Source organism: Anabrus simplex, chromosome 1 (genome assembly GCF_040414725.1).
Source record: "Anabrus simplex isolate iqAnaSimp1 chromosome 1, ASM4041472v1, whole genome shotgun sequence".
Lineage (NCBI taxonomy): Eukaryota > Metazoa > Arthropoda > Insecta > Orthoptera > Tettigoniidae > Anabrus > Anabrus simplex.
The window spans coordinates 964,591,296-964,605,048 of NC_090265.1; the positions used below are offsets into that span (position 1 = coordinate 964,591,296).

Below are 13,753 nucleotides of genomic sequence, written 5' to 3' on the forward strand. Positions count from 1 at the left end.
TCAATTTCCTCATCATCCGCTGAACTAGTAGGCATATAGACCTGCACTATTGTGGTGGGCATTGGTTTGGTGTCTATCTTGACGACAATAATTCTTTCACTATGCTGGTCGTAGTAGCTTACCCACTGCCCTATTTTCTTATTCATTATCAAACCAACTCCCGCATTTCCCCTGTTTGATTTTGTGTTGATAATTCCGTAGTCGCCTGACCAAAAATCTTGTTCTTCCTGCCAATGTACTTCTCTTATACCAACTACTTCTAACTTTAGTCTATCCATCTCCCTTTGCAGATTCTGTAACCTACCACAACGATTCAAACTTCTAACATTCCACGCTCCGACTCGCAGAATGTCAGTATCCATCTTCCTGATCATCGCCCCCTCTCGTGTAGTCTCCACCCGGAAATCCGAATGGGGGACTAGTTTACCTCCAGAATATTTTACCCAGGAGGAAGCCATCATCAGTACATCATTCATACAGAGGGAGCTGCATGTCCTCGGGAGTTAGTTACGGCTGTAGTTTCCCGTTGCTTTCAGCTGTGTAGCAGTATCAACACAGCTAAGCCATGTTGAGTATTATTACAAGGCCGTATCAGTCAATCATCTAGACTGCCGCCCTTGCAACTACCGAAAGGCTGCGACCCCCCTTTCGACAGTCTGGTCTCTCAACAGATACCTATCCGATATGGTTGCACCTGCGGCTCGGCTATCTGCTTCAATGGGACAGGCACACCTCCCCACCGCGGCAAGGTCACATGGTTCGCAGGGGAGGGGTGCATAGTATTGAATGATAAAAAATAATACGGTTAGTCTTCTTACAAAACTGGATATCCTTAAAATGAATAAAGAATAAATAAGAGTCCGAAGGTCTCTTAAATAAATCCAATGGTAGCAATTTATGACTAAACTAAACGATTAAAAAGACATTAACATGAAGGTCAGCATAGGTTGAGTATGTAAGCTCTAGACATGGCACATATACACTATATATATATATATATATATAGAAAATATCATAGTTTGATGCGAGCACCGCCGAGGTGTCGTTTGACTCATATTTTTTTCTCTCTGATGACCACCAAATAGAAAAGGTATAATCAATAGCTAACAAATAAAAACAAAATGGCCAGCACATAGGGCCCAATATAAACTTCACCTACACTGCAAGAATTTTGAAGATAACACCATCCAACTTTATAAACACAACAACAAATCAGAAAATCAATCCACAAGCCTCTAAATATGTGTTATTTGGAAGATCACAAAAAAATACACACACTCACATTTGTCTGAAAATCTAGGTTTGGAAGCTTAGATATCTAAGCTGTTGGATCACTGATCAACTAGATCCTGACTTAGAGATCAGAACAAGAATTGAAATAGCTTGAGCAAAGATGAGAAGTCTATTCCACAACAACAGGTTCCTTGGAAACATGATATAAATTTTGCAGTGCTATGTATAGTCAGTACTTCTATATGGTGCCGAGAATTGGTACTGAAGAGCAATGTGTTGCACAGAGTAGAAGCATTTGAAATGGGAATTTTCAGAGGAATGCTTCACATTTCATGGGCTGATCATACCAACAATAAAGAAGTCCTAACTCAAATGCAGAAGACTTGACAACTGATAAATATAATCAAGAAGTGTAAGGTAGCTTACCTTGGGGACATAATTATAAATGACAGATATAACCTTTTAAAGCTAAATTTAGAAGGCAAAATTGAAGGTCAGCATGGCCAAAGTCAAAGAAGGTATTTTAAGGTACAGAAGGTGTCTTGAAGGTTAATAACAGACTAGTATACCATTGAAGATATGTAGATGACATTGTCATTTTTGCTGATAACCCTGAGCGTAAGCAGCTAACAGATAGAAACTTATGAGACTGGTCAAGACTGAATTCCCATGCCCGTCAGAGGGCAGCAGATGGTCAAGCTGAGTTCACTGGGATTGTGGCCAACCTTCATTAATGGTGCAGGCACCAAGAAAAGATTTATTATTGTTTTTAAAGAACTGATGAATATTATGAACAAGCATAAAAACATTTATATTAAAATTCCATGTACAACATCTTAATATATGTGGACATGGTTTTACCTCAATAATGTATTCCTTCTATTGTAGTTCCTTCTTTCAACTGTCCAGGGTGGACTGCCTCACGCAGTCTCTGGCATCACACCAACTCGCTGGTCTACCAGTAACTTTCTGTTACATCATGCTCCAGTGACGTCACCAGTTGTTGTGAAAATTTTCTTATAGTCTATTTGTTTTTGTTTGCATTTGAAATTAATTTGGAAACAAGTTTGGGATATCTACTGAGCATTAGTGAACTAATAAAATTTAAAATTTAATGGAGTGAGAATAGTTGTTGCTTTACTGATATGCAACTTTATTATAGTAGTGAAGAGCGGGAAAGCTTTAGGAGTGTGTGATCACTGAGGTTATTTTGGTTGCCTTTCTTTTTTTTCTTTTTCTTTTTTTTTTTTACACATTGCTTTACATCGCACCGACACAGATAGATCTTATGGTGATAGAAAAGGACTAAGAATGGGAAAGACACGGCCGTGGCCTTAATCAAGATACAGTCCCAGTATTCGCCTGGCATGAAAATGGGAAACCACAGAAAACCATCTTCAGGGCTGTCAACAGTGGGACTCGAACCCACCATCTCCCGAATGCAATCTTAGAGCTGCATGCCCCTAACCGCACGGCCAACTCGCTCGGTATGTAATTTGTAACAACCAATACAGCCCCAATTGGTGTCACACAATATAATAACATACAGATACTTACATAAGACAGGAAAGGAACAAACAAGTGTCAAATCAAGTCAGAGAGAGGTTGGTTTAACACTTTGAAGACGTTGTCACCCCATGTGGGGTGACGGACCATCATACAAAATATAGTATGTCACCCCTCATGGGGTGACACGGTAGTGTGTCCAGGTCTCTCAACTTCAGGCTGTCGCACGAAACTAGCACTACCATTCGCTGTTGTATTGAATTGCTTGTTCACGTAAGGTGTTCATAGAGTGCAGCGCAGTTCTCATTCCTTAGTCAGCATGCTGTGCATTGCGCAACAGACAGTGGAATTTCTCTGACATTTGTCACCCCGTATGGGATGACATACGCAACCATCAGAATTCACTTATTAATGGCAAGGAAAATAATGTGGATTGGAGTCTATTATTGCTTTATTCTTACATACTGGTTGAGATTTAGCACTCAGATGAAATTGTAAACCGGGGCTACGTGTAAATAAATACAATGTTTCTGCAAACCTGAGAATGTTCCCCAGTAATTGTCACTGGCTGGTGATTTGGTTGAATCATTGCCTGATGCAGCACCGGAATCTTTGCTAGTGTCCTCACTGCACAAACTACTGTCGAATTCCGACTCGGAAAAGATGGCATCACATTGCAAATCCTAAATGTCAACATCTCTTGATTCAACATTCGAAACCTTTTCAAGTTGTTCTTCTATACCTCTATCGGTAATCATGGCTTACTCAACACAGAAACACATAACATGAATTAAATTCTTGTCATAAAACTGTAAATTACAAGGAACTCATTGAAAGGCGCGTAAATCAACAGCTCACAACACAGAGCACAGTGTTCCACAACAAGAAAGGTAAAAAGGCTGTCACTCCTGTAGGGGTGACGTGCGCTTCTCTGTTGCATAGTCAACCTGATAACCATATGTCACCCCAATGGGGGGACACACAAGTAGTAACTTTGAACATGAATTATGTCTTTGATTATCATCTACGAATGAAATTACGAACATCCGTAGCCGACAACAACCTGAAAAATGTATATCGCATTTCAGCAGTTTACCACGAAAAAAGCAAATGTACACGTCGACGCTAAAGTGTTAATAAATCATAGAAATATACTGGTTACAGCGAAAAGTTCCTTGGATATGCCTGTGAATGGTTTGGCACCAGTGAATAATTCAGTGTTTTCAGGTCTAGGCGCTGCATAATAATGATCAGACTGTAGGTCTGGCACTTCATGTGTTAACATTGCACTAGCACATACAAGTTTTTGATGACTCTAGGTTGGAAAAGAGCTAAGACTGGGAAAGTCACAGTCTGGTGTAAAAATGGGAAATAAAGGAGACCAACTTTAGAGCTGCCGATGGTGAAGTTCAATACTACCATCTCCTGAATGTAAGCTTACGGTTACATGGCCTGCACTGCAGAACCAACCTGCTGGGTGCTCCAGTATTTCTCTATATTGTATGAATACAAAAAGAACCTTCTGGGAACATCACATGATAACGGCGTTATTAACTCTCACGGTCGTTTCTCAGTCTTAGACCTGACAAATGGTCTTGCAAACTTTTCTGTTTGTGGTATGATCAACAAGTATTCATTCTCTCTTCTGCTAGTAATTCAACTTATTGATATATTCTTACTGCAGCTCACTTAGTTGTTAATTTATCCCTGCTTCTAATTAGGATGTAAATGCACCAAAATAGAGTAAGGTAGATCAATGATAAGAGTGTGTGCATTTAAAATATGTTGACTCCCCTATGGTTGAAATATAAAAAAAGAAGACATTCATACAATAAAACCAACTTATATACCAAAACTATATAAACTGTGCTAGAATAATTTCAGAAATAGAATTGGCATTTTCTGACTTGATCCATGCAGCAAATAAAAAAATCAAAGTTATTTAAGCTTTGAAAAATATTTGTGTTTACAGACAAATCCATTCTACAGTCATGGCTATCAGTTTTAAACACTGAAACTGTCAAGTAACTTAAACAAACAATCTACTTCCAAGTTAAATAATTTTGTGGAGTATGAATCTGAAAGTACAAAAAGGAGTTGAAAAGCAAACTGTGTCTTCCATATACTTTGTGAATTGAATATTAGCATGTGTTTATTGTTACAGCAGAACCTCCTTTTAATGGAAACCAGTATTTAATTTAAGTCCTGTATTCCATGTAAGTTATACATTTAGGAAATTTGATTCAGTAAGACAAGAAATTCAATATACTCATCTACCCGAAGGCCATTTCAAAGGTTTGGACAAACGAAGAAGTTTCATGAATCTTCTTAATAATTCCCAAACTAGTATGAAAAATTTCATATCAAGGATTATGGTAAAATAAAATATATTTCATGAGTAGAGAAACTTAAATGTTTTGCCAGACATCCATAGCTATTTCACTTGGAATCCAAAAACAATTAATTACATAGCTTGATGGATAAAGAATTTACGACAGCCTGCCGGTAAAATGCCAACAAAAATTCTGTCACTTCCTCACAGAACACTTTAACTTACTGAGGAGCTTGTAATACACAGCGCACTCACATGACTCTACAAGAGCAAGTGGCAGTTAAAAAGGGAACTAAAGAACTATGTTGTCTAAAGCAATGCTTTCATTCTTTAATGTTATGACTCAAAAGTCACATCCATGATCATAAAATTCAATATTACTGAACTTACATGAGAAGAGAATAGCCTCAAAAATGGGCATATTCTGTAATACTGAGATGTCTGCAGTAAGTTCTTTTCCCTTTAGGAATCTGAATTTCAAATTCCTTGGATGTTGTAATTTCCTGACAGTAATGAAGAACACAGTCTTTTTAATATACATAGGATGAGGAAAATGAGCAGTTATCAGTTGACCTAATGTACTGATGATATACAGGTAGTGTGTTTTTGATCATTCTGATATTCACATGGGGAACCAAGCAACCTTGCAAATATTATGCAATAACTACCTATTTTTACAGATAAAAAGTTAAGTGTAATACCTGCATAATTAGAATTGAAACTAATGAATAACTTTGACCAAAGTCAATAACTTCAGATAGTCTCTAGAAATCTTATGAATAGGATGGAATTTGTAAATAATAATTTGAGAGCTGAATGTCTCTCAAATACACAATAGGGGATTTATGTAAACATTATTCTGCACCATAAGCAATCTTTTCCAAGAAATGTTTATACAATAATATGTTCAAGAAACCCATATGAAATGCACTATAAAGTCTTAGACAAGGAAATGAGAATCTTATCTTCTTTTTCCCCATATAATTATTAAATAGGTTTTACTGTAATTGTGACCATCACTACTAGATGGATCATAAAATGCTCTCTTAAACCTTTTTGTACTTTTATTATGATTTTAGTGAAACTAACTGTCTAACTTTCACCATGCAGCATCACGAGAGTCAACTAAGACAGATATGAGCACAGAAGTGGGAAAGAAAAGTACTAAGCAACAAGGTGCAAGCAAGAGCGAATTGACTGGTCATTTAAAATCAGTGAAGGCTCATTAAAAAACAAGTTATTTCCTTGAGGTTCATATGAACCCAGTACCACAGGAAAAGTCTGTGTGTTGAGTTTGGTGAAATTATAATTTTCTCATCTAAGTACCAGTCTTCTATCGATGAAGGAAAATTAGGAAAACTTATGGTGTATATTCAAATTATGTGGAAATGGAGCTGAAGCTTTACTGCTATTGTATTAAAGGAGTAGTTAGAGTTAAATATTCCAAAGTGAGAGCAGGTCATGGGGATTACAACAGAAACTTGTACCTGAAACTTGTGGTCTTGAGCAGCTCCGCACTTAGTTTGGGTAAATCAGACAAGAAACTAGTCATTAGATGCCGGCCACTCGCCCTCACTCGTCTCTCTAAGATTTACTGGCAGACAGAATGCTAGCTAAAACACTTCTTACGTTTTGGACACATAGCAGCATCTACTTTCGTCCACTATCTGGCCTTAGGACCAGCACTAAAATGCACAGAGATGAGAGAGTTAAGACGGGTTCAAATGGAGGCGAGTGCACTACCACTTACGTCATCAGTTGAGCACTCAACCAAGTGAGAACGTTCGGTCGCATAACTGGCGGGCGTGCATGACTTGTCCCGAAGGAGGGCGAGTACTCTCCGCCAGGTTGGAGTGTACACGACCAGTCGAGTGCCTTGCGCGGACTCCAGCGGATCCAGCTGGAAGTTGTTTTTTAGGTTAGCGTCAACATGTCGATATATAAAATGAGCAAGGATGTAATTAGCAGAGGTGTACTGCGAGAACAAATGTCTGGGGAATGAAAGTTCTCCACTACATAAAGACTGCAACATTCTGCAGTCATTAATTCATACAAAGCTTCATCACGAACAACTAGTACAACACTAGACCCAACCTGATCCATGTTTGTTGATCAAAGATTTTATTCTTCTTTAACGTCCTGTCTTTTTAAACTTAGCTATAAATTCAACTAAAAATCTAAAACAAAATGAAATAAATATATATATATATCCATTATTTTTTGTGCAAATTAATTGATGCTTCCAAATCACTTCTCCTATTCATAACTTCAAAACTTTCAGTAGATAACTTCCCTGTTATAACCCTAACAATAATAACTAAATAATCATCACATACTCAGGATATCTTTCTAGTCTCTTCTTGAATATCAAGTAACTGTCTTAGATCAACAGCGACAAATCTCCAAATGATCAATGTTTGAATATTGATCTTCTGTTACATTTTTACCTGACCAAAAGGAAACATAAAACAGCTTGCAAAGATGATATTTCGGGCAAGTGCACAACCAGGTCCCACAGGCTGAACAGTCACACACTCGCCCCGTTGAGAACCCGCCTTTAAGTTAGTATATACATTTACAAAACAACACATAAGATTGAAAAAATATCAATAAAAGTTATGGAAGCCTTTAAAGGGAAAACACTATCCTCAATACCTCATCCCACTGATGGCAGTATGAGAACTACTTCAAGAATATTTCTATAATTTTCCATCAAAGGAGTTCAAACTTATAAACTTAACCAGTTGAAGATACAGCACCAGTATCAATTATCTGGAAGTTCTAAATAGTGGTTACTCTACTATTATATTACATTTGTTACCTTACCTTGGATTCACCTTCACTGTCTCTCTCTAAACTGTTCTCCTTGAGCTTATCCTCTGCATGGTCAGGCAAAGGAACTACCTCATTTGTGGCTCGCAAACCAGCAATAAGACTGTTTTGCTGTTTCTAGAAAAAAAAAATCACTATTGAAAAAAGGCAAACCCACCTCTATTCTCACTAGAACTTGTCATCCACATGTAAACATCATGCACACAAGGGAACATACAGGAAAGACACATGGCCATAGAGGGCCCTTATACCTAAAATTAAATTACTTCTATTGTAGTAAGATGAAAGTGTGTAATGGGCTAGTATAACTTGGAAACAATTCTCTAAACCCATGGGTAAATAGTGAAAACATCGAGCTCAATTAGTAGGTGTTGTTGTTGTTGTTGTTATTATTATTATTATTATTATTATTATTATTATTATTATTATTATTATTATTATTATTATTATTATGACTTGTGAGGTGTGACTATATAAGATTTATGAAGTTGTTTATGTCTATTATTATTATCTACATAGCTATGTACAACAGGTTATCAGTACAGAATTTATTTGGTATAAATCATGGTCGTATCATTTATTATTTGTGTGTTGTATGATCAATCTTGTGTAACAGAACATGCCAGGTTATGTCACGATACTTCTGCTATATGTTTACTAATACGATTTTATTTAATGTTAGAACACGTAACAAATAGTATATAATTTATTATTACCTGTAAATATGGAGGGTTGCCCCACTTAAGCTTGGATGATTTTGATGTACCATTTGTCCTAGGCAATTCCTTTTCTCCAGACCCGGTTGTGCATGATGTGATAGCCACAGGCATGGGCTATTGCCCTACATCTCAATTTTCGCACTAGAAGACTTCTACGTAGTACAGGAAAAGGAATAATGTCCCATACCTCCTTGCACACTTTCCAAAGACCCTGAATAGTGGTGGGACATCCAGAAGTAAACCCTCTTTTCAGGAAACCAAAGCCACAGAAATCCATTGGTGAGGCATCTGGTGATTTTTCAGGGATGTCACTAAATGGTATGACATGGACACCCATCTTTGCTTCTTTTCTGTCGTAGTAGGTGACTGATGATCTGGCAGCATGACTGGATGCTTTATCTATGTGGATCCATACATTTGAAGCATCCTTACCATACAGTCGAGGGATTTCTTCATAGAAAAAGGGGTCCATGACATTCTTCTGGAAGTAGGTAGCATTGATATTCACATTTTTTGGCACTCTGAGGATTCTGAAATTACCTAGGGTGCAATATCCTGACACTACCTTGAACCCCTAAGTAAACTTTTCTTTGTTTTCCTTGATGAAGTTTGAGTGCCCTTTTTGGCCTTTTGGGCGATAGTAAATTGCCCGGGGCTTGTTGGTGTCATCCAAATAAACCAAAGCTTCAACCAGGGTAACAACTGACTGCCATTTATCTCCTCAGAGGTACTTTTTGTATAATTTCCTGACATTAGTGAGCCATTCTTTAATGTCCCTTGCTTTCCAAGAATGTCCACGTGCCTTACGCTGCTATACCAGGTTCAGATCTTCTTTAATTATATGGTAGACTGTACCTTTAGATGTGTTTTTGTGGCTGGCAAGGTGTCTTTGAGTTGGTGGATTTTCCTCCAGGACAGCCACCTTTACCTTCTTAATGGTGCCCGGAGTCCTGGAGGGTCGAACTCTATTCTGCGGCAGTTTCTTTGAAGTTGATTCTGGTGGGAAACCATTCTGATGTAATTTTATCACATTGCCTACAGCAGAGGACTTACTAGTGTTGAGATCTTTCATTTTATACTGTTGTACAATCATTGATAATGAGAAATTAGCATCGGAAAGGCCAACAATGTAGCCTTGCCATATATCTGCAATTCAACAGGCTATGAGGCAACAATGGTATGATATGACTGTACACGGCACTTCTCTAAATCACAATGACCAGACAGAACAAAAAATCCTGACATGCACCAGCTTCCAGGAGTGGCACATGCGCTCAAGGTCGCAACCTGTATTAACTGGGGCAACCCTCCGTACGATGTATAAATCCGATGTAATGTTGTGCAACACAGGGTAAGATTCTAGAACAACGCACCTTTGTCATTGGAGTTTTACAGAATGTTCTATCCATTTGTACATAGGTTATTGGAGGCTCGAGAAGATAAGAGAAAGTATGTTGTGTCACACTTTTCTGGAAGCCTAGCCAGGCAAGGTATATAATAAAAGGGCAGAGTTGAGTTGCGTTGTTAGTCGAGTTAAGTATGTGAACTCATGTTGTGGTTTTGCCGCTGAAGTTGTTATGCTGTGTTGGTACAAGTGTTCCGTAGTTGGTTGACATGCTAATGTGCAGTCGATTGAGTTCAAGATGGTGTTTCATTTGATGTGCAACTATTAATGTGTATATAATTGTAAATAAAACAGTGTACACAATTGACAGCATCTCGTGTGTGCATCATTGTGAATACGATAAGTATTATTATAATTCACTTGAGTCACATTTACGTATTACACTCTTCGACCTACTACAAGTCATTCACTCAAGTGATTCACTACCACGGTTTATTTTTTAATGTTATATTATCTCTATTGTATTTGTTCTGTCTCACTCCTTGCAATCATTGCAAAAAATGAGAACACTTCAAGTGAATATCACTTTCTATCTTTTATTTTTGGAAAATTAATGATAACTTTTCAAATAAGTATTGTAACCATAACAAATAAGTAAAACAATGAACATCATACTGTGAAAGTAACTCAATAATATACACTGTTCAACAACAAAGCCTGAAATTATGTTTGTTAGTTATCAAAAGCATAAAGCATATTTTCTTCTTCAAATTTCATATGACATGAAGAACCTTATTGTTACGATTTTTGACATTGTGGTTACAGTAATAAACTGCAGTGCAAGGAGGCATGGATTGGATTCTTGGCTCTGCTAAGAATTAAGAGAGAAATTTTGATATGGTCTGTTAATGGGATGTATGAGAATCTGTCTAAAGCAGTTGTCAATGGAGAAGAGGAAGAGAATTGATAACATTTTTACTCATACATCCCATCTCATGATAACAATATGTACATAGTCTGATATAAAATGTATCAATAACAACATTGACCACAACTTGTTGGTCATGAAATGCTACCTGAATGTTGAAGAAATTAAAGAATGGAAGGAATGCAAGGAGGTGGGATCTAGACAAGTAGAAAGAAAAGAGTGTGAGGGATTGTTTCAAGGTACATGTTGCACAAGGACTAAATGAAAAGGCTGAAGAAAACACAAGAGAGGAAGAATGGACAGTTGTGAAGAATGAGGTCTCTGGGGCTACTGAAGAAATGCTAGGAAGAAAGGAAAGGTCACCTAAGAATCAATGGATAACTCAGGAGATACTAGACCTGATTGATGAACGACGAAAGTACAAGAATGCAAAAACTGAAGAGGGCAAAATGGAATACAGGCCAGTAAAGAATGAAGTGGATAGAAAGTGTAGAACAGCTAAGGAAGAATGGCTGAAGGAGAAGTGCAAGGATGTTGAAGGTTGTATGATCCTAGGAAAGGTAGAAGCTGGATACAAGAAAATTGGAGAAAGGAAAACTAGGTGTATGAATATTAAGAGCTCAGATGGAAAACCACTTCTAGGAAAAGAAGACAAGGGAGGAAGATGGCAGGAACATATCCAACAGTTGTATCAGGCTAAAGACATAGATGATATGGTTCTGGAACAAGAAGAGGCAGTTGATGCTGATGAAATGGGGGACCCAATTTTGACGTCAGAATTTGACAGACCTAAATAGGAACAAGGCACCTGGAATTGATGACATTCCTTCTGAATTACTGACTGCCTTAGGAGAAACCAGCATGGCGAGGTCATTCCATTTAGTGTGTAAGATGTACGAGACAGGAGTATTGCCAACCGATTTTTGGCAGAATGTTGTTATACCTAGTCCTAAGAAAGCCGGTGCTGACAAGTGTGAAAACTACTGCACCATTAGTTGAGTATCTCATGCCTGCCAAATTTTAACACATATTATTTACAGAAGAATGGAAAGACAAGTTGAAAGTGAGTTGGGAGGAGAACAATTTGGCTTCAGAAGAAATGTAGGAACATGCGAAGCAATCCTAACTTTATGTCTGATCCTAGCGGACAAACCCAAATACATGGCGTTCGTAGATCTTGAAAAGGCATTCGATAATGTTGAGTGGACCAAGCTATTTGAGATTCTGAAGATGATCGGGATCAGATACCGAGAACAAAGAATTATCTACAATCTACAATCAGTCTGCGGTGATAAGAATCGAGAACTCTGAAAAAGAAGCAGCAATCCAGAAAGGAGTGAGGCAAAGCTGCAGTTTGTCCCCACTACTTTTCAATGTTTATGTATAACAGGCAGTAAAGGAAATCAAAGAGTAATTTGGGAAGGGAATCACAATCCAAGGAGAGGAAATCTAAACCCTGAGATTTGCTGATGTTATTGTTACTTTATCTGAGATTGCAGAAGATCTGGAGAAATTGCTGAATGGTATGGACAGAGTCTTGGGTAAGGAGTACAAGATGAAAATAAATGAGTCCAAAACAAAAGTAAAGGAGTGCAATTGAACGAATCAGGTGATGCAGGGAATATTAAATTAGGAAATGAAATCTTAAAGTAAGTAGATGAATATTGTTACTTGGGTAGTAAAATAACTAATGATGGCAGAAGTAAGGAGGACATAAAATGCAGACTAGCACAAGCAAAGAACGCCTTTCTTAAGAAAAGAATTTTGCTAACTTCGAACATCAATATAGGAATTAGGAAGACTTTTTGAAGACTTTTGTATGGAGCGTAGCATTGTACGGAAGTGAAACATGGATGATAACTAGCTCACAAAGAAGGAGAATAGAAGCTTTTGAAATGTGGTTTTACAGAAGAATGCTGAAGGTGAGATGGATAGATCGAACCATGAATGAAGAGATATTAATCGAATCAGTAAGAGGAGATCGATTTGGCTAAATTTAACCAGAAGAAGTGGTAGAATTTATAGGACACATCTTAAGACACCCAGGAGGTGTGCAGTTGGTTTTTGAAGGAAGTGTAGGGGTAAGAATGGTAGGGGTAGAGCAAGACATGAATATACCAAGCTAGATAGCTGCAGTCGCTTAAGTGCGGCCAGTATCCAGTAATCGGGAGATAGTGGGTTCGAACCCCACTGTCGGCAGCCCTGAAGATGGTTTTCCGTGGTTTCCCATTTTCACACCAGGCAAATGCTGGGGCTGTACCTTAATTAAGGCCACGGCCACTTCCTTCCCATTCCTAGGCCTTTCCTATCCCATCGTCGCCATAAGACATATCTGTGTCGGTGCGACGTAAAACAAATAGCAAAAGACATGAATATAACAAGAAGATTACAGCAGATGTAGGATGCAGCAGTTATGCAGAAATGAAATGGTTAGCACATGATAGGGTGGCATGGAGGGCTGCATCAAATCAGTCTACGGACTATTGACTCAAACAACAACAACAACAAATGAATACAGATAATTTCTTATATTTTTTTCAGCCTCATTCACAAAACTCTATTTTTTTTCATTTAAAAAATTATGGGTTAATCAATTTTTCTGGGCATGCCTTCAATTATACCCTTATAAAATTACCTTAGCTCTAGAATTGAAATGAAGTGATCACATGGAGAGGTTGGTGTATTGTGACTGGTTACAGATATTCATATATCAATACGAACTTGAAGTTTTAAATAAAACTTTCTTTATGGAAGAGGCCTGGTTTTCACTCATCCGGTGATGTATATTCTCAAAATTCATGGATTTGTCCTTCAATCAATTCCAACAAAATAAGAGAAACACCTTTACATTCACAGAG

At 37.8% G+C, this 13,753-nt stretch overlaps 1 protein-coding gene across 2 annotated transcripts in view; it reads right to left on the minus strand.

The window, feature by feature from the left end:
* na (sodium leak channel non-selective protein na) overlaps positions 1-13,753 on the minus strand; it is a 711,066-nt gene that overhangs the window by 86,975 nt on the left and 610,338 nt on the right. The window contains exons 29-30 of one of the 2 annotated variants that reach the window (XM_067148869.2): positions 7,898-8,020; positions 6,822-6,971 (exon numbers count right to left, since the gene is read on the minus strand). In XM_067148869.2, coding sequence (XP_067004970.1) covers positions 6,822-6,971; positions 7,898-8,020 — 273 coding nt within the window. The remainder of the gene's footprint in view (positions 1-6,821; positions 6,972-7,897; positions 8,021-13,753) is intronic. The other variant, XM_067148870.2, reaches the window with a different exon arrangement.